The following is a 22,629-nucleotide window of genomic DNA, read 5'->3' as shown; positions in this document are numbered from 1 at the left end:
TCAACATGACGCTTTCAGATCAGGTCGTGCTTAGCACATACCTCCGCCGCACCGCTCAGGTGTGTTTCTGGGGTACAGGGGCTAGCAACCCTTGTGCCTGTTTTGTGTTCTATCGCTAAGCAGCAGTGAACCATCTGATTGGCCTATCAGAGTTCTCTTTGGGAACTAGTTGACTTGATTAGCATTTCTGATCTGACTATTGTGCACGATTGCACTTAATAAAAAAAAACTCCTCCATGATTACTCTAAACTCTGGTGCCCCACTAATTTGCTTCCTCAGCCCCCTACTATTCTCCCTGTACACCCATGACTGTGTGGCTAGATTCTGTTCTAACTCTACCTACAGATGATACCATTGTAGTGTGCTGCATCTCAGATGACGATGAGTTGGAGTACTGGTAGGAGATAGAGAGCTTAGTGACATGGTGTTATGACGATAACCTTTCCCACAATGTCAACAAAACAGAAGAACTAGTCATTGACACATGCTCCTATCTACATCAATGGTGTTAAGGTTGAAAGGGTTGAGAGCTTCAAGTTCCTTGAACATCACCAACAGCCTGTCCTGCTCCAACCACATTGATGTCATAGCCAAGAAAGCTCACCACCGACTCTACTTGCTCGGGAGGTTAAAGAAATGCTGTATGTCCCCGTCAACTCTTAACCAATTTTTATCGATGAATCATAGAAAGCACTCTGTCTGGATACATAATAGTTTGGTATGGTAACTGTTCTGCCCATAACTGCAAGAAACAGCAGAGAGTTGTAAACATAGCTCCGCACATCATAGGAAACAGCCTCCCTTCTATGGACTCTGTCTATACTCCTCACTGCCTCAGTAAAGCAGCCAGCATAATCAATGACCCCACCCACTCCAGACATTCTCTCTTCTCCCATCTCCCATCAGGCAAAAGATACAAAAGCCTGAAAGTACATGAGACCAGACTCAAGGAAAGCTTCAATCACACTGTTATCAGAGTCTTGTATGATAAGATGGACTTTTGACCTCAGAATCTACCTCATTATGACCTTGCACTTCATCGTTTACTTGCACTGCATTCTTTTGGTAGCTTTTACACATTGTCCTGTATCATTATTGTTTTACCTTATTCTAGCACAATACACTGTGTAATGATTTGATCTGTATAAACAGTATGCAAGACAAGCTTTTCACAGTGTCATAGTACATGTTGCAACAATAAACCAACACCTAATACCAATGGCAATACCCTGCATTAAAACGAAACTGTTGTCCTATCTGCTATTTCTTCCACAAACTCTACCTATTGAACAAATAGTTTTAAAAAGTATCAAGTTTGAGCTCTATCAAAGCAGTTCATGTAGTCAGTAATGTAAGAAGCCAATGGTAATGGTAATTTTCTTATTCAATTTGCATTTACTCTTGTTTCCATTTTAGATGTAGTTACAAAGGTAACATAGTCCATTACTTCGACACAAGTAATACTGCAGATGCTGGAAATCTTCAGTAACATGCACAAAATGCTGGAGGAACCCAGGAGGTCAGGCAGCATCTACGGAGGGGAATAAACAGTCGACGTTTCTTACTGTGACACTTCATTGGGTTTTTATTTCCCTCCATAGATGGGTCAATACTTGCAAAGTTGAGGCTAAGGTTTTAGATCAGCGTCAGTATGTTTCTTATTCTTTCTCCCGTACTTCTCATATCCTTTTATCTTTTAACTCCATGAGTTTCGCATTTAAGACAGTGAATATTCATAGTTTATGTGTTCTTTTTTTTTAAATAGGCCACAATTCTGCTCTGTTTTCATCAAAACCAAGGTATTAAGCTTTGCCTGCCATCTCACCTCCCCCACAATATTCCTTGATCATGTCCTGCCATTACCTGCATTGTAGCTGTATACAGAAGATCTTAATGGTCTTAAGATGTTACGTGAGCTCAGATGATATTGTCCAAATTTTATTTCAGACTCATTAACATGCAGACATCTGAAGGTGTGATGCATGCTAATGCTATTGACGTGTCAGAGTACTGTCACATGATCTGTACTTGCAAGTGCAAGTTGATTGTGAACACTGCAGAAATGGATTCTGTTGGAACTCCTGAGATTATGTAAGTTTGTTCAGCAGCATGCAGTACAGGTTTGTGGAACTCCCCTGAACAATACTCTAGTAATGAAGATTTAAGACTACAGAAGTCAAGATTATGGAGAGTGAGTTCTGCTACAAATGAGCCTAGGGCATAGAGTGCAGCTAATCCAGACCATGGATCATGGCAGAATGATGAGAAACAGCATCAACACCTGCAATGAGGAGCATATGAAATTAATGGGTTAACCATAACCACATCTGTTGGAAACCAAGAAGATTCTGAGAAGATATGAAGCCTTTGGCACCTGTTTGGAATACATGAAATTGTTCTGTGCACTTAACATTATAGAAGTAAGAGGAAGAAATGGTAATGACAATGAAGCAATTCAGGAGCAGAGATATGCCACCCATTTACATCAAAGTCATTAATCATTTGGCATCCTACAGTGAGATTGATGGGCAAGTTGTTGAGCTATTACAGAACCATGTTAATCCAGAGATCTTTGAAAGTTATAAATTTGGAAACCACATCCAAAAGCTTAAGACGGTAATTTTTTCATTGCTGAAGTTGGGAATTTTTCATTCCCTCACATTCTTAGGTTAAGTGGTATGAGATCAATTTGTTTACAGCACTGCCAACGTATTCAGGCAAAGCTTTTTAACACGTTAGAGCACAACACTGAGAAAGCATAGTATGTATCAAGATGAAAGTGATGTTAAAAAAATATAAGGGAACTTGGTCAATGCACATGCCAAAGTGTAAGCAATGTGTATTTGACAGATGTGATAATGGCAGCTTCTTCATGTTTAGATCACATGAGAAGCAGCACCACCAGGGGAGAACCAATCATGTGGATGCAAATGGCAGAAAGCCTTACAATCGGTGTCAGAATGATCATGTAGGCCTCTTGAGCCTCTTCAACAGAATGTTGAAGCTGTGAGCCTAGAAAGTGAAACAGATTTGAGGGTGGAGCGGACTAATTTATACATTCAGGACTTAACTTCAGCTGTTGCAAGGGGGGCCTGCGTTACATAGGTTTGCAAAGGCAGGCAAATTTTATCAGGGACAGATGCACATTTATGGCAATATGGGTGTAATCGCCTGTTCCTTTGAAATGCAGGGAAGCACACAATCCTCAAAACATCTTATACTAAATACCAGGAAGGAGATGAACTCAGTTGTCCGAGCAACTGTAATTCCTTTGACCTCTCTACTGGATCAGTGAGCTGTAAATTGTAAGGTTTCACACATTCCACAATCTTTGGACAGGAAAGATGTCATCTCAAAAGAATTTAGGCCATCATGGTCTTTAGTTCAACTGATAGGACATCTTTAACATTTCTCTGGAGCTGTATCTGTGCCCCTGTAGCAGATAAACCTGACCACCTTGTGAAAATAAAGGTAATATCCTGAGGCACAGGTCTTCAGTCATGTGCAAGAATGAAAATTTCCGTCAGAATAATTTTGTGCTTAAGAGTTTACAGTTGCCTCGCACAAGGTTCTCCTCCTTATTGGGCCATCTGCCTTCTGTGTCATAATCCATAGTATTTGGCACATTCACCAAACTTTATATCTGCTACCCTTATAGTATCTGAAATCTCCAGATATGATGACTTATTTTCCTGAAGTTTTCCAAATTTTATTATGTGCAACTGCAACTGAATCTCCAAAAAATGTTGCAAATAACTGATGATCATTCTAAACCACCCAGGTGGGGTGAGCTTCCTGCTGCTAAATCTTAGATTCCAAATGTGTATAGTTGCCTTAGGTTCATTAGCATCAATCTTGGCAAGGCAAGCATCAACAGTGTCACAGAAGGATCTGTGTCGTCTAATGACTAATCTACATTCATCATTTGTTTGCAAAAGCATTTGCTGTTGTACTATCCCAATTACTAAGAGGTATGAATAATGCTTAAAAACTTGCTTTTTTAATTAGCTCTGAAAACTGGAAATACTTTGCTGCCCAGAGTGCAGAATAAAAATGCCACACTTTTTGTGCGTTTTTGGGTATGCAGGCCAATTTATTTTTCTACCTGTGAATTACATTCTTGGGATCTCATTACATTGGCCGCAGCCTATACAACAATCTAAACTTTCTTAAAATGAAGATAAACATCAATCACATCATACATTAAGTATTTAAAGCATTGCTTCTTTTAATATAATTTGAACTTACCACTATTTTGAGGCAATGTGAAGAAAACATTAATATTGCAAATGTCATTTTTTCATGGTGCCAAAAAGAAAGTATAACTACTACAGTATGTTATTCAAGAAAACCAAGCTGACACTACTATATGCTAGACTTGGATCAACATCAGGAATCAGTTACTTATCAAAAGCTTACAACAGCTATCTGCTCCTGTCAAAGAGGTTCAGAATAAAACTGCTGACATTTTGACAAGTTTGTATAGGTAGTTACATAAATTTTAATGGGGATAAGAACTTTCATTAATGTTTTAAACTCAAACAAAAATACATGGAGCTATACTATGATTATGAAGACACGTAGTCCTCTTTTTATTGTCATTTAGTAATGCATGCATTAAGAAATGATACATTATTTCCTCCGGTGTGATATCACAAAACACAGGACAAACCAAGACTGAAAAAACTGACAAAACCACATAATTATAACATATAGTTACAAACAGTGTAACAATACTATAACTTGATGAAGAAGTCCATGAGCACAGTAAAGTTCAAAATTTCTCAAATGTTCCACATCTCACGCAAACTGGAGAAGGAAGAGAAATTCTCCCTGCCATGCCGACCACAATCTGACTCTGAGTCATCCGAAAACTTCAAGCTCTGATCAGCTCTCCGACACCGAGTACTGAGCGCCATCTCTGTCCGAACGATTCGACCTCCTTCTCGGTCGCCAAAAGCAGGCAAGGCCGGGGATTTTGAGGCCTACCCTCCGAAAGATTCCTGACCACACAGTAACGACAGCAGCGAACGGGCGTTTCAGAAATTTCTCCAGATGTCCATTCTCCATCAAATCAGAATTGTCCATGGCCCCTACTTAACAGATACGATATCATTTTTCACCGGAGGGCTGCGCACACGCAGGCGCGCCGCCATCTTCTCCTCCCATTGTTTTATATATAAGGAACAAAAAGATCATTGACTATTAACGTTTCTCAAATATACCAGTGTATTTTTCAACAATGTGCTCATGTATTATGAATGTACAATATACGTTACTATATTCTGTAGTTCTTTTTGAAATATAAAACATTCCTGCATATGGTATCATCCATACACATTGATTTTAGTGAGAAATAAAATGTATTGTTTTTTGATGTCTGATAGATTATCAAGAAGGAAAACTGAATTAAATACACCAGGTCAAGCTAGTCAAGGCTGTTGCTAGAATATGAGCCCATGAGTGCATTTACCCAACCCTAATCAGGAGTTTCTGACCTGTAATCTCCTTTACCAACTGCAATTTCTCCTAACTGCTCTTCTTGACACCAGGAATCCTTTGAATAAAGTACTATAGGCAACATGAGGTCAGGAGTTATGGTCCTCAACCTCAAGATGAAGTGATGGCCATCTCTTGCCCTGTAAATGAATCCCTATAATGATCTCCATAAGAAAAAAAAATGATCCCTTTAACTAACATTTACAGTTGCATTCAAATGCTGAAATGTATTTGATGTCTTTTATACAGCGTCAAGAATCTGGTTCCGATTAGATTCTGAACATATCATAAGACATAGGAGCAGAATTAGGCCAACTGGCCCATTGAATCTGCTCTACCATTCCAAGCTGGCTGATTTATTACTCCTCTAAACAACACTCTCTTGCTTTCTCACTTTCTAATCAAGAAAGGGATGATGCCCTTTTTAATCAAGATGCCCTTTCTAATCAAGAACCTCTCAGCCTCCGCTTTAAATATACCCAATCACTTGGCCTTAGCAGTCCTATCCTTAATCATAACTCTGAAAATCAGATAGGGGTCACATGCAAAGGGTACAATTTCCATTTGTCACATTCATCAAAAAGAGGTAAATCCAACTTATACATATATGAGCTTATATTCTAATCTTCATCATCATCTCCAGTGTGTCCTGTCCTATCTACAAAGTATATCCACCACAGGGGAGACGTATTGCCCAAGTCAGGGGTGGGTTTTAGCACAGTTTCAAGATCATAATCAATCTCATGGCTTTGGATCAATTGAAATCAACTCTCCCTATTGACATTAGAACTCACCCATATACAGCAGTAGCACAAATTGTACTTTGGAAGTAGAATTGGTTTATTATTGTCATTTATACCAAGGTATAGTGAAAAGTACCTTGTCTTGCATACTGTTTAGAAAGATCAATTCATTACATACAGCACAATGTAAAACAATAACAGAATGCAGAATGAAGTGTGAGAGCTACAGAGGAAGTGCAGTGCAAATAGACAACAAGATACAAGATCATAATGAGGGAGATTGTGAGGTCAAGAGTCCATCTTATTGTTTGAGGTAACCATTCAATAGTCTTATAACAGCACGTAGAAGCTATCCTTGAACCTAGTGGTACATGCTTTCTGGCTTTAGTACTTTCTGCTTGACAAGAGAAGAAAAAAGAGACAATATTTGGGGTGAGTGGGATCTTTTATTATACTGCCTGCTTTACTGAGGCAGCAAGAAGTATAGACTGAGACCATGGAGGGGAGCCTGGTTTCCAGTGATGTACTGAGCTGTGTCCACAACTCTCCACAATTTCTATTAGTTATGGGCAGAACAGTTGCCATTCCAAACTATTATATATCCAGATAGAATGCTTTCTATGATGCATCAATAAAAATTAGTAAGAGTCAACAGGGACATGGCAAATTTCTTTAGCCTCCTGAGAAAGTAAAGGCATTAAGTGAGCTTTCTTGTGTAGACGAGGACAGACTACTGATGATGTTCACTCCTGGGAATGTAAAGAGATCAACCCTCCCCACCTCAGCACCATTGATATAGAGCATGAGTACCAACCTCCTTCCAGCTCTTTTGTTTACATTCAGAGAAAGGTTGTTGTTATGACACCATGTTACTGAGCTCTTCCAACTCATCATTTGTGATATGGCCCACTACAGCAGTATCATCTGTGAACTTGGAGTTAGAGCAATAGAGTGCTACAGCACAAAACAGATCCTTCAGCCCATCTGTCCATTATACCTAGTCCTATCAACTCGTAGCTGGAACACAACCCTCCATACCCCTCCATATCCTTCCCATCCCTCCCATCCATGTATTTATCCAAACTTCTCTTAAATATTAAACATGAGAAATTCTGCAGATGCTGCAAAACCAAAGTAACACACACAAAATGCTGGAGGAACTCAGGAGGTCAGGCAGTATCTATGGAAATAAATAAACTGTCGACATTTTGGGCCAAGACTGGAAAGGAAGGAGGAAGATGTCAGAATAAAAAAAGTAGGGGGAGGGGAAGGAGGATAGCTAGAAGGTGATAGGTGAAGCCAGATGGGGGGCTGGAGAGGAAGGAATCTAGTAGGAGATTACACTATCCATAGACCTCTATCAAACCTCCCTTCATTCTCTTATGCTCCAGGGAATAAATTTCTAATCAATTCAACCTTCCCCTATTACTCAAGTCCTCAAGTCTTGGCAACATCCTTGTAAATTTTCTCAGCTCTCTTTCAATCATATTGATATCTTTCCTGTAGGTAGGTTTGAGTTGTAAATTAATAAATAGGTATCCGTGTACAGTGTCCAGATCTGCAAATGGCTCTTCAGAATCATTGGCTGTGGTGAGAACACCTGTGCAGTGACCTTCCCACTTACACGGAGGAGCCTCTGGAAGCACTAGTCATATTTCCTCAGCACTTTAGATGTTGTTATTAAGTTGCTCAAGTTTCACATTCACGAAGAGAAAGGATGATAAGTGTATGCCTAGATCTTAGTAATATGCTGTTGATCGCAATTTCCTGAAAGAGGCATTAATAGTTTGGATCCTGTATTGAGTTTATTCATGTAGCACGGAAGAGGTCGCTAAAATAGCTATCTAAATAAGGGAAAATATTCAACTGTCTCCTAAGACTTGCTGCTGCTAGTGAATTGTATACCGTCTTTTGCAGATCTGGAGCAGATTGATAAAGCATTTTGGTATGTTGACTAAGTAACTGGTCAAAGAGATTTAGTTCAGACTGGAAGTCATTCATGCACGTGCAGGGCAGGTAAAGCATTAGTTCTTTACACGTCAGTGATAGAGACAATAACCCTCCATCTATTCTGTGTTGAATGAAAATACCTGTGGGAAGACAATTTTTGTTGATAATTAGCACAATTGCTTGCAAAATGGAGAATGGGGTTGTCATGATGACAATTCACTGCCAGACCACAATTTAGATAATGACTGGTTCTCTCTCTGAATCATTGCAGAAAATGCCAGAATATGAAAACCAGGAACAGCAGGCCATGAGGTCGTTTGAACCTATACTGATATTCAATAAGATCATAACATGTCCTGTGCCTTACCCCAGCCATGCCTAATAAAAGAATTTCAGAAGAGTATTTGATCCAAAGTGAAGTTATATAAAATTTCCAGAAAAAGTATTAAGCCTGAGGAATGGGAGCAGTTTAGAATGCAATTAAAACAGTTTCTTCACCACCCCTTGAGGAGAATCTCTATACATCTCTGTCTAAAGTGTCTTCTCCCTATTCTGATACTGTGTCTTCAAGTTCTAGACCCTCTAGCTAAGGGAAACTTTACACTGTCAAGCCCTGTTAATACCTTTACAAATATGTTCATGAGATCTCCTTTCATTTTTCATTTCTGAGTTTTTGAGAACAGGAGCAAGGATGTTTTACTATAATAATACAGAACATTGATGAAGAAAGAATACCACGAGAGTAAATCTGAAAGAGTGTAAAAAAATCTCGAAATATGTAAAGATTTATTGAAGCAAATGTAGGTGCCTTATAGTCAGAAACCAGGAAACCTGTTATATGTAAATAGGAAAATGCATGCAATTGATCACTGTCACATACTCGCAATCAAAAAAAACATCCTACCATCACTACCCTTTGACTTCTATCTCCAAGTCCAGCCCATTTTGGATCTAACTAGTCAGTTCACTTTGGATTTGATGTGCCCCAATCTACTGGATTAATGTACCATGCAGGGCCTTATCAGATGGCTTCCCGACGTTCATATGGATAAGATCTACTATTCTTCCTTCATCTACTATTCTTCCTATTTTGTTATCTCCTCTGAAACTCAATCAAATTAGTAAGGCAGGATTTTAAGGATCTTTAAGGATAGATATACTGATTATCATTAAAGATTAGCTTTACTTGTCAAGTGTTTAGCTATGGATATGGAGAGGATGTGTCCTATAGTGGGGGAGTGTAGGACCAGAGGGCACAGCCTCAGAACAGAGGAACGTCCATTTAGAACTGAGATGAGGATTTTTTTTTAGCCAGAGGGGTTTCAATCTATGGAATTCATTGTCAGGGATGGCTATGGAGGCCAAGTCATTGAGTATACTTAAAGAGGAGGTTGATAGCTTCTTGATTAGTCAGGGTGCCAAAGGTTACAAGGAGAAGGAAAGAGAATGGGGTGGAGAGTGATAATGAATCAGCCATGATGGAATGGTGGAGCAGACTCAATGGGCCAAATGGCCTAATTCTGCTCCTGTGTCTTATGGAGAAACTTAATGTAAATTACAAATAAATTAAATAAATACTTTGGTTCTGTCTTAATGAAAGAGGAAGCAAATAACTTTGCAGAAAATCTAATGAAAAGGAAGAATTAAAGGAAATAGCTATTAATGAAGTAAAATAGTGTAGGGAAAAATGTGAAATTAAATCTGATAAATCCTCACGGACTAATAATAATTCCAGAAGATTTAAAGAAGTAGCCATGGAAATAGTGAATGTATTGGTTGACATTTTACTTTTTCAATATTAATTTTCTACATAGGAGAGAACAGAGTTCAAGAAAAAGGAAATATATCAAATACATTATACTAAATCGCACATACAAACTTCTTACTCTATATTCATACAAACTGATTAATTCATAATATTGAAATATAGTAAATTTATTATATGGGGAAAAAAATCTAACCCACTACCAAGACCAAAGCTGATTAGTAAAGAAGAAAAAGAAGTATATTATTAGCCATCATCTGTGCTTTAACGACAAAGCAAAGGTTTTGAAAATAGTTCAAAAAAGGTCCCACAATGTTTGAAAGTCTTGATTAGATTCAGAAATTGAACACCGAATCTTCTCTAAATTTAAACATGACATCACATCACGCAGCCATTGAATGTGAGTGGGCGGGACCGCATCTTTCCATTTAAGCAAGAGCACCCTCCTAGCCATAAGAGAAATAAGAGCCAAAATGTGCAAATCAGATTTCTCCAAAATAATATCCTTTCCTCCAACAATACCAAATAAAGTGGTCAAAGGATTAGGCTTAAAAATTACTTTAAAAAGTACCAACATTTTCCAAAATTATATAAATTATGAAATGGGTTTACAGAGGATAAGCATTGTTTAAAAGTGGAGGGAGGGACAGTGAAAACAGAAAATATTGGAGTCAATTACAAAAAAGTTATTTCAAAGGGCATTAGTTCTATAGCAGTTATCCCTGTTGTCTCACATCTCCAGGGACCAAGGATCTATCTTGACATTGGGTATAGTCTGTGTGGATTTTGCATGTTCCCCTTCTGACCATGTGGGATTTCCCTAGTTGCTCTGTTTTGTTCCCACAATCCAAAGGTGACACAGTGACATAGTGGTTAGAATATCACTTTACAGTGCCAGGTTTCACCAATCGGTTCAATTCCCACCACTGCCTGTAAGGGGTTTGTTTGTTCCCCCTGTAAGCATGTGGGTTTCCTCTTGATGCTCTGGTTTCCTACTATATCCTAGTATGAAATATTTATAATATTGATAGAGATGACCACCCATATAGCTTTTGTGAGATTTAACATTATGTCTTTAAATATGGCATTCACCAACATGGAAAGCACATAAGCAGATCACACCTGGGCTCCCAGGTGGTATAATCAACCTTGTAGCTGGAGAAAATTATCTACGCAACTTGTAACTTCATGGCATTTCATATTTCTCTCTCAGTAAATTGCTGGAAAACTAAGCTAGAATCAATGAGGAAAGTTTAAAAGGTACCAGGAAAATCAACAGACATACTTTTTAAGATCACCCCAACAATCAGTGGTTAAAGTTACAAATTTGAGGGTGGCATGGTGGATTGAAGCACTCCACACCCCACAGAATCCCTGAGTTTAAGGGGAATATGGGAGAGAGTGGTCCTATCAGTGTAGGATTATTGGATGTGCAAAGTGATGCTGGCACATCAATGCGATGCCCTGGTTCCCGTAGGATGAATGTACCTCCACCAGTCAGGAAATTGTATGTTAGAACCCATCGGCACAGACTGCGCTTTGCTGACATTGGGCAATCAGTAAATGATGACCAGCCCTCAAGAGGGTGAGTGACACTAGATTGTGAGATTGTCTTGGAGAAAACAAGCAGTTGAAGAGCTAAGGAGCCATGATGTTCTAATTGTTCAGGACATCAAAGGATATGGCAAGAAGGCAGGTGTATGGGGTTGAGTGGGATACGGGATCAGCTATGATGGAATGGTAGAGCAGACTCGATAGGCTGAATGGCCTCATTCTGCTCCCATGTCTTATAGTCTTATGGAAAAGGAGAGAGAATTTGGTGAGGCAAGGGGAGAACTCAGAGGAGTGGAGACTGAGGAATTTTTAAGTGGAGAGAGGAAGAAATGGAAGATGGACAACAAGGAAGAGGATCAGAACTGTGGGAAGGTGAGAATGAGTGGGAATACGAATATGTAGGCTAAAAGCAACATTATGAATGTGTTGAGGGGGAGTGATATCAGTTTGCATCTGGATCAGCTTAGAATCTATGTCCATATAAATGTGGATAAGTCCTGTGTATATGACTTGGAGTTGGAGCGCATCTGTATCTTTGAAGTACATGTTTGTGTTCAAGTATGTCTGAGCTGTGCAAATATTAAAAAAAAGAATAAATAAATAAACAATACTGAGAACATGAGTTACAGAGTTTTTGTAAATGAGTACATGGGTTGTGTTCAGTGCTGGGGTGAGTGAAGTTATCCCTGCTGGTTCGGAAGCCTGATTGTTGAAGAGTAATAACTGTTCCTGAACCTGGAGGTGTGGGATCTACTGCTGCTGCACTTCCTTCCCAACGGCAGCAGTGAGAAGAGAACATAGCCTCGATGGTGAGGCTCCTTGATGATAGATGCTACTTTCCTATGACATTGTTCCTTTTAGATGTGCTCAATGGTGGGCTGTATCCACTACTTTTTTTAGTATTCTCCATTGCTGGGCATTGGTGAGAGGCTGTTGTTGTAGCACCATTCAACCAGATTTTCAGTCTCCCTCCTATATTCCAATTCGTCACTATCTTTGATTCGGTCAACAACAGTGGTGTTGTCAGCAAATATGACATTGAAGCTTTACTTGGCCTCACAGCCATAGCTATAAAGTTTGTAGAGCAGGAGCTAATCACCACAGCCTTATGCTGCATCTATGCTGATGGAGATTGTGGAAGACATATTGTTGCCATTCCGTTCTGACTAGGTCTGCAAGTGAGGAAATCAAGGATCCAGTTGCATAAGACGGTATTGAGGCCAAGGTCTTAACATTCTGGAAGATAGTTAAAGTTCCACCATGTGGTGAAAATCATAAAGTGCAGGCAAGAAAACCACTGGAATATTTGAATATTTTCAGTCAAAGCTGAAAAAGGTTGATCATAATCAACACTTCCTTAAAATTTCCATTGATAAGATGCTGATATTCAGCCAATTTGCTTCAGTTTATTTTGACAATGGGAAACGACTGAATGTCCTGAAGTAAAGGAAGTTACTGGAAGTACTCAGCAAATCTGACAGAAACGGATTAGAGAAACTAAGAAACAGGTTGTTTAGATTAGGTGATAAGAGATCATTGACCTGAAATATTAACTGTACTTTTCTGTCTCTACAAATATTGTCTAGTCTTGTGAGTATTCCACCAACTGCTGATTTCATTACAGATTTCTGTTGTCCGCAGTATTTTTGCTTTTGGGAATGGTGAAAACTTAGGGCACAGACAGAATTCTGGCTCATAGCCCTAAAGGCTTATAGGGCAAAGAATATAGAATTTGGGATGTTATGCAGCAAGTTTATAAAACACTGGTTAGATCTCACATGCAGCATAGTATGCAGTTTTGGCTGCCACACCACAGGAAGGATATGGTTGCACTGGAGAGAGTTCAGAGGAAGTTTACTGGGAATAGCCTGTTCCCTAGAATAGAGGACTCTGGTCATGGGGACAGATTAGATAACCTGAGCTTGTTTTGCCAGGAGTGAAGAAGGCTGAGGGATGCATTAAATTTCAAGGGGTAGATATAGTAAATGTATATAGGAGTTTTAATGGGAATTAGAAGGACTTTTTTTTACACAAAGAGAGTGGCTGATATCTGAGTCTTGCTGAAAAAGGAAATGGTGGAGTCAGATGCAATTGTTATGCTTAAGAGTTATTTAGATGGGCTCTTGAAAAGAACAGAACTTATAAGGATACTGATCAAGATGGACAAATAGGTTGTGTGTAGATGGGAATAAAGGTTGACGTGGACATGGTGGGACAAAGAGCTGATTTCTATGTGGCACAATTCTATGACCAGAATAAGCCAGTACCCTAGCCAGGTCAGTTGCCCAAGAAACTTTGAAACAGGCAACAATGTAGAAAAGTACTTTCAAAATAGAATCAGTCTAATCCGACAAATTATTGTCCTTAATCATCAGCCCATTTCTTTTAATAGTTCCATCAAATAGTACCAATTCACCAATAACCTGATGACCAACCTTTCAGTTTATATCTTGTCAGAAACACTTGACTATAGACGTCATGTAGGTATGGTTGCTGAGGTGAACAGTGCAGCACAGGAACAGGTCATTTGGATCATAATATCTGTGCTGACCATGATGGCAAGTTAAGCTAATTTGATCTGCCTAATTGTGGTCTATATCCATTCATTCCCCGCCTGCTTGTGTACCTATGTAAACACCCCTTAAATGTCCCTATCAAAACTGTTTCTGCTACCTCTTCCAGCGTTTTCCAGGCACCTGCCTCTCTGTGACAGAACAGGTTGGCACTGCTAATTCTCCCACTAACCTTGCCCTTTTGCCCTGTTAGTCAATCCTCCTCGTTCTTTCCCTGGTCTAGTTTCCCCAGTAGTTCACACACAGTAGAATTTTTTGGTCCCTTTAGGTCAGGCAGAGGCAGATTTAAACCCTCAGCCTGGCTTTGCTAAAGAGGTGTGAGATTGGAGCTGACATTTGGTGAATAGTGGTTGATTTATATTGAAAAGTTAAAGACAAAGTGTGTCATGGAGAAAGCCTCTGTATAATTGTAAATTTTTGTATTTTTTTTCATTTGTCTACTTGTAATATTTTTTCTACACAACTTTTGGGCAGCTTTTGCATTTTTTCCACCTGGCGCTAAATAAAACCCCTTGCACTAATGTGCTGTTGCAGCATACCATCCGTGTTTTTTCCAACTGGTGACCCTCATCGGGCACGCTTACCCACACCTGATAGTGAGGTGTGACACTCTCTGTGTAAAAAAACTCTAACACTGATAACACTATATTGCCTTATACTCTATTCATAATTCAACTTGTAGGATACAGCAGGAAATGGATAACAATAATATTATTATACAATACTGGGCAATGAACATCACTGATAAGAAAAATCCCAGATTTTAATATCACCACCATTGTTAAATTTACCATCTCAACATCTGGAGGCTCACCATTGTTGAGAAGCACGGCTGCTACAGCTATATCAATACAATGGCTCTAAGAAAAGGATCCATCAAACATCCCTGGTATGGTGGTCCAGTTGTTTCTTCCTTTTATGTCAGCTCCTCCCCATGGAACTGGTGCAAGAATTAATCATTATGGTGACAAGTTTGTGCCGCACATATCAGACCAACATTAATTATGACAAGCACTGCTAAATACTTAAGATGGCATGTCAGCAGCATCTGGCATGCTTCGTGTGTGTTTGCACAACTGCTTCAACTGGAAAAATGTGAGATCATGCTTTTGGGAAAATTAAACAAAGTAATGAAATACAGAATAAATGGAAGGCACAGAGGGAGTATATAGTCATGGGCCCTGAAAGATAGCAGGGAAGTTTGATAAGGAAATGCATACTGAATGCTTCCATTTACTAGCCATGGCATTTAAAAGGAAGGAGAGGTTATGCTAGGATCGTATACAAAACTAGTTAAACCATAGCTCGAGTTCCAATATAGTTTTCATTACTACATTACATGGAAAATGTGATTGCATTGGAGGAATGCAGAGAAAGTCTGAGTATCTTGCCAGGACTGAGGGATCAAATAAGGGGGAACAAATTTTTAAAGTAATTGGTTAAATGATTAACAGGAGATGAGAAATATTTACACCTAGAGGTCGGTATGGGTCTGGAATTCACTACCTAAAAGAGCAGATGAGACAGAGACTCATGTCAGATTTAATGATACTTGGAAATATATGGGAAAGTCAGTGATCTGCAGTTTCATTTAAAATACTGGAAGGTAGGATTCGGCTGAGTAGCATTTTGACTCATGCATTCACTATGGATCAAATAGGCTCCTGTATTATAAATGTTCTACATTTTTTATATTATGTAAAGTCTTCTTTCCATATAATTCTCCAAGAGTCCAGAGCAGTGTCCAGATATTTTGAAATTGCTCTCTTGCATGAGCTATTCTTAGATTTCCAACAGCATATCTACCAGCATCTGCTCTAGTCATAATGCATCTCTCCTTTAAGAGGTACAGGTTGTGCATGTAGTGCAGGTTAGGTTTAACTGTTGGTAAAGATCCTTTGCTGAATTCTGCAGCCAGTGGCAAGCAATATAGGATTGGCATGCTACTTCGTTGTACTAAACAAACGGATCCATTGTGCATTGCAATCTAAATACTTCTAGAGGGTCTATCAAATGTAACTGCATGTAATTCAGTCTTTCCTAATTCTTTGTGCAAATTAAAATGATTATTTTAAAACATCCACATGAACAAACAATATCAAGGTTATCCTAACTTACCTGTAAGCTGTTCAGTTGTTGCTCTCCCAGGAGACGTTGTGTCTCCTCTAGCTCCTGCTGAAAGCATAACCGGCTGTTTTTCAAAATTACCTCACTTTTCTCTTGCATAAGCTTGGCATAAGCTTTAGTAGCTGAAAGTTGGCTCTTATAGTGGCAAACCTTTCTTGTCTCCCCGTGATTTGGTGGAGTTGGAGATAAATCAGTGGTCCTAGAAATGCAATGTCAAAGAAAAATGTTGCAAAATTGTTCTTTCTGCACTATAATCAGAATTTTAGTTCCAGACAAATGCATAAAATTTAGGAGTTCTAAATTAATGATATAAATTAACTTACTTAAAGCAAGCTCAGCATTTAGGTATAGCACATAAAGCAAATTTTGGTCTTGAAAGTAGATAATTGAAAATGTGAACAAATATAATGCATGCCAATGTAGCAGTGCTATAGAATCTAGTTAATATGCCTGGTATAGGGAACCACACATGCACTGAGTAGGATCACATGATGGACACTTCCTTCTAATCATACGAAGTCAAGCATTTATGTAAAGATAACAAGACTTAATTTGAATGGTTTTGAAAGTTAATTTGATGCTAAAATCAATGGTTGAAAACTCCACATTGTATACATATTCATAGTATGAATACTGCTCATAATCTCACACCAAATTTACTTTTGCATCAAAATAACAGTCTGCAACTTACTTTCATGTAAAACACCTCTCTCCATCCACCCCCAGCCCCATACTTATGCACAAAGCTCTACCTTTATCAAACGGCTCCTGAAGTATGTTTGTGATGTGCCTGCCTCAGGCCAGCCTGCAACAGTATCATCCTTACCCAACTTCCACCCAAGCCAACTATCAACCACACTTCTAAGGGCTAAAAGGCAGGCATCAGTAACTCTGTGGATAAGAGAGGATAAGATTAGCAGTACCAGGCTATAATCACTGGATAGCATGGACATTTGCACTATACCTATATCCATCCCCAAAAAAGACTTCTGAAATCAGGTGTTGTGAATCCACACATACATCACCAGTTCATCCCAATCCCTGTGTCCAACTTCCTCATTAACCATGAGGTCCTGTTGGACACTATGTTTGAATGTAATTATTACCCTGACAACTTTGATCGGTAAAAATCAATAAAGAAACTTCAGCTCCTGGAATCTAAAATAAGAATAAAAAATGCTGGAAAAGCTGAACAAGTCTGGTAGCATCAGTGAAAAGACAAACAGCCAATGTTTTGGGTCTGTGACCTTTTGTTAGAACCTGGAGCTCTAAACTATTACAGAAATTTCATCTATTCCCTCTGCGCAACTTTAATTATCTTTACTTTTTTGGTTCTCAAGGAGAGTCCTTGGCATTAAATCCAATTCTATTTCTTTCCACACCGATGTTGCTTAACCTGCTGTGCTTCTAGCATTTTCTGCTTTTGTTATGCATTTTACAGTATTTGTTTCTTTTCTTTTGTTCTAACTGTAATCCTTATATTTATCCAGAATATCTGCATCTACCATAATTGGTCCAGACTTTAAGAAAACCTGGATCTGCTCTCATAAATGGTGTGAATCTGAATAAACTTTTCTTGGGCATCAAACCGGGTACAAGTATCAAATATAACCGATGGTTCAATGACAAACTCTGCCATTTTCTTCAGGAATAATGCCTGGGTAAACCTAGTCTGATGGTATTTATACCCCTGCAGTCCATCCCTCCTGACTGGTTAGTCTTCATCCAATCAGATTTCTGCTCTCCCACCTTGTTTACAATTGAATTCCAGTTCTTTCTTAGAGCAAGACCTTTGTCTAAAAGTCTTTTCATCTAGTTTTATTTCAATGGCTTCCTTCACCATGTGGTCCCAAAAAGCCTTTGGTGCGATGCAGTAGCTTTGTGTCACTCCTATGGCCATTTCGAATGCAGTGTTCTGCTACTGCCATTTTCTCTGGGTAACCCAAATGTATACACTTCCTGTGCTCCTTGATGCAGGTTTCCACCGTGAAGCCTGACTGGCCGATGTATGTTGCTCCACATTCACAGGGAATCCTGAGTTCCAGGTCATCTTTGAGCCACATAAGCTGTGACTTGAGCTTGCTTATGGGTTTTATTCATCATGTACACTGGTAAAGCACTAGATCCCTTTTCTGGTATGAATCTGTTTAAATTGTTTGAATGGTACTTTTGATCATTATGTTCCAACTGCAGTGACCCATCTAGGCTCCCATTCATTGTTTGCATATTTGCTTCTCATATGTACCTGTTCTTGTCTGTGTAAAAGAGTTCAAGTGTGCTATCTTACTGCAAGGCTGGGAATTTATAACATGTAGTTGAGCAGAGACACCCAGAGGCATAAGGCTCATTGTGGTGAGTTTTGAAAAAAAGTTGAGAAGAAACTGAACACTTAAATAATGAATATAACAAATATATTCTCAAATATATATGATCACTTAAGGCATAAAAGGGACAATTAGGGTAGATTCTGACTTACTATTCTCAGACTGGATGATAAACAGAACTGCTAGTGAGTAGTGGTGAGCTACATTTGGAAGCTCAGTATACTTTGAAAACTGGACTTCATGAGCAGATGTGATAGAAAAAAATGGGTTGGGAGGAAGAGGAGGAGGAAAGCTGATATTGCAATGACTCAAATTGCTTCTATTAAGTCTAGCAGAGCACTCTTACTCTTTGAGCCATTTGAAACCATGTGAATGCTTCATCATAACCGTTTTAAACAGTAAACTATGTTCAATAGCATTGGACCCCAATCTGAAAAGGGTTCCATTGACTGAACTGGGCACATAGTCTATATGTTCAGCAGTAGATATATTGAATTTGGCATTGGCTAGACCAGGTCTGGGAACAGGATAGTAATTTTTTTCTTTATCTTTTCATGGGCATTCTTTCTCTCCTATCCTACTGAACTAATGAATATGCTCTTCTCTGTCTCTGTCAAGAGCCTCGCTAGAATAAGAAATGCTTTGCTACACACTATTATTGAATCAATCTCTTTTCTCAAAAAGAGTTTTGGTAAAGGACAAAAATTGAAGGCATTGGAGTACATAGAAAAACATATTATTTAAGGAGTCTTAAAGAGAAAAAACACCAGTATACACGTTTAGACCAAATTCCCCAAATTCTGTGATGCACTTATGATTACATTCATATTATTAAATGAACATATGAAAATTTAATTGACAATTACTTCATAGGCATAACCCTATTTGAAAAATGAAAAGTTGACCAGAAAGCTTTAAGCTCCACAAAACACCATATTCTAAACATCTATTATAATTCTTAACAAACTTTCATTCCATTCTTAACAAGATATGCACTCAGCAACATGTGAAAGGAGTCAATTTTTATGCCATTAATTGCTTTTTCTGCTACTTTATAACATACATACAAGTCAGTAGAGGGAAAAATAACAAATACATATTTAATCTTTAAAGCTGCTCAATTTTAAAATAGTTCTCTATCATAAAAGTTTAAACTATTTGCTTACATTTGTATAACTTATGCCTTAGAGTATTCTAAAATCCTGGACAGTATATTCTAATTGATAAAGTGAACATTCGTACCCTTTGCTGACTGTGGGCTTTGCAACATCAGACAACGGCGAAATTGACATATAAAATGAACTGTGAATCTGTTGAAGAGCTTCAGTTAATTGAGTAGTCTGTTTTTTATGGCCTCAAAAAGAAACAGAAAGAAATGCAACATTAGAACACTGAGATAGATTTCAGTAACTGCTCATGGTAAATTGGAAGGAAATTTTGGTTTTATGTCAGAAAACAATAAGTAACTCAAATTTTGTTTTAACATATAAAATTATATAAAGTTAGGTTCAAGAAAAGCTACTACCCCTCAACCATCAGGCTCTTGAATAGAAGGGGATAACTACTGTACACTAATTTGCCCCATCACTGAAATATTCCTGCAACTAATAATCTCATTTTAAGGACTCTTTGTCTCATGTTCTTGTTATTTATTACTATTTATTTATACAGTGGCATGCAAATGTTTGGGCACCCCGGTCAAAATTTCTGTTACTGTGAATAGTTAAGTGAGTAGAAGATGAACTGATCTCCAAAAGTCACAAAGTTAAAGATTAGATTAGATTAGATTATGAAGACACTCAGTCCTCGTTTATTGTCATTTAGAAATGCATGCTGCATTAAGAAATGATACAATGTCCCTCCAGAGTGATATCACAAAAAAAACAGGACAAACCAAAGACTAACACTGACAAAACCACATAATTATAACATATAGTTAAAGCAGTGCAAAGCAATACCATAATTTGATAAAGAACAGACCATGGGAATGGTAAAAAAAAGTCTCAAAGTTCCGATCGCCTCCCGATTCTCCCGATAGCAGGCGGCAGAAGGGAGAAACTCTCTCTGTCATAAACCTCCAGGCACCGACAACTGTCGATGCGTTGGAAGCATCCGACCACAGCCGACTCTGAGTCCGTCTGAAAACTTTGAGCCTTCGACACCAAGCACCATCTCTGCCGAGGTATGTTTGGAGAAAAAAGGGTGCAGAATTTCATGAAAAGAACACCTCTCCAACTGTTAAACACAGGGGGTGGATCGACCATGCTTTGGGCTTGAGTTGCAGCCAGTGGCACGGGGAACATTTCACTGGTAGAGGGAAAAATGAATTCAATTAAATACCAGCAAATTCTGGAAGTAAACATCACACCGTCTGTAAAAAAAGTGAAGGTGAAAAGAGGATGGCTTCTACAACAGGATAATGATCCTAAACACACTTCAAAATCCACAATGGACTACCTCAAGAGGCGCAAGCTGAAGGTTTTGCCCTGGCCCTCACAGTCCCCCTGACCTAAACGTCATCAAGAATCTGTGGATAGACCTCAAAAGAGCAGTGCATGCAAGACGGCCCAAGAATCTCACAGAACTAGAAGCCTTTTGCAAGGAAGAATGGGGGGAAATCCCCCAAACAAGAATTGAAAGGCTCTTAGCTGGCTGACTAAAAGCGCTTACAAGTTGTGATACTTGCCAAAGGGGGTGTTACTAAGTACTAACCATGCAGAATGCCCAAACTTTTGCTTTGGGCCCTTTTCCTTTTTTGTTATTTTGGAACTGTAAAAGATGGAAATAAAAAAGTAATCTTAGTTACAATATTAAAGAAATGTGTCATCTTTAACTTTATGCCTTTTGGAAATCAGGTCATCTTTTACTCGCTTAGCTATTCACAGTAGCAGAAATTTTGACCGGGGTGCCCAAACTTTTGCATGCCACTGTATATGCATTTGCACAGTTTGTTGTCTTCTGCACTTTATTTGATCTTTCACTGATCCTGTTATAGTTACTATTCTATAGATTTACTGAGTATGCCCACAGGAAAATGAATCTCAGGGTTGTATGTGGTGACAGTTATGTACTTTGATAATTAAAATTACTTTGAACTTTAATATTCCTGTATGTTTATTTGTTTAGTGATCAGATTTTATTAGAGGTTGTGATTTGGTAACACTCTGACCTGTATTGAAATTTGATAGTACAAGAGAAGGCTTTATTTCTTTGTATGAGGTAGTCTTAAACATAGATGAAGGGTCATGAAGTTTCACAGTATCAGGGTTCTTACTGGGCTTTGGGGAAACTGGAGGGAAATTCTGAAGTTTGGCAGCACATACAAGAAGCCTTGTGATCCAGCATCATTGTGGAAGACGAATCTGAGGGTTCATCCCAATGAGAGGATGTAATCATGTTACCTATTAGCAGTAAATGTAAGATTGTTTTGGTTGGAATTTGGTATTGAGGCCAACAGTATAATGAGCCAGATAATAGAAGAAATATTTGATTAAATTAAATTTGATAACATTTGTGCATGATTCTATTTGTTTTTCTTAGGATTTATTAATTAGAATATTTATATTTTATTTAAGTTAAATGGCAGGTGATAATTCAGACCATTTTGTGTGGTTTTAAAATTAGGCTTGTGTGTTTAAACCAATGACTGAAATTAAGATGAGGAGTATTTACAGTATAGTGTATTAATATAGTATATTCTGGTTAATTGAGACACATCTGGACCAGTACATTTTGGCCCAATTAAGCGGCTGCTCCAATTAGCCAAAGTTTCATGGAAATAGTTAAAAAGGTATAAAAAAAAAGACAAACTACTATTTAACTGAATAACAAATTATGCATTTAAATGAAATACAGAATAAATTAGAATACTACCAAAACTACTACAGTACTATAAAACTGTGTAATCGATGGAGGAATGACATGTTCTTTTGATTGATTGTAAATGAACAAAATCAACACAGAACCAAGCAGATAGTGGATTACCTTCAAACACTGCATTCAATGTTTGCATCCTCCAAATCTTCACTTTAATTGTAACATTCAAATTGATTATCAATACCATCAAATCCTTTGCACTCCTTAACTTGTTGAA

At 38.4% G+C, this 22,629-nt stretch overlaps 1 protein-coding gene across 5 annotated transcripts in view; it reads right to left on the bottom strand.

Moving 5' to 3' along the window:
* The window catches only part of cep126 (centrosomal protein 126), a 143,988-nt gene that overhangs the window by 91,128 nt on the left and 30,231 nt on the right, over positions 1-22,629 (bottom strand). For 4 of the 5 annotated variants that reach the window (XM_072263453.1, XM_072263452.1, XM_072263450.1 and 1 more), the window contains exons 4-5: positions 19,779-19,890; positions 16,204-16,411 (exon numbers count right to left, since the gene is read on the bottom strand). In XM_072263453.1, coding sequence (XP_072119554.1) covers positions 16,204-16,411; positions 19,779-19,890 — 320 coding nt within the window. Of the gene's footprint in view, positions 1-16,203; positions 16,412-19,778; positions 19,891-21,248; positions 21,303-22,629 lie in introns of those variants that run through there. The other variant, XM_072263454.1, reaches the window with a different exon arrangement.

The sequence above is a fragment of the Mobula birostris genome, chromosome 7, assembly GCF_030028105.1.
Source record: "Mobula birostris isolate sMobBir1 chromosome 7, sMobBir1.hap1, whole genome shotgun sequence".
NCBI lineage: Eukaryota > Metazoa > Chordata > Chondrichthyes > Myliobatiformes > Myliobatidae > Mobula > Mobula birostris.
Note: the sequence above shows the minus strand (reverse complement) of the source record. Positions and strands in the feature narration are given on the sequence as shown.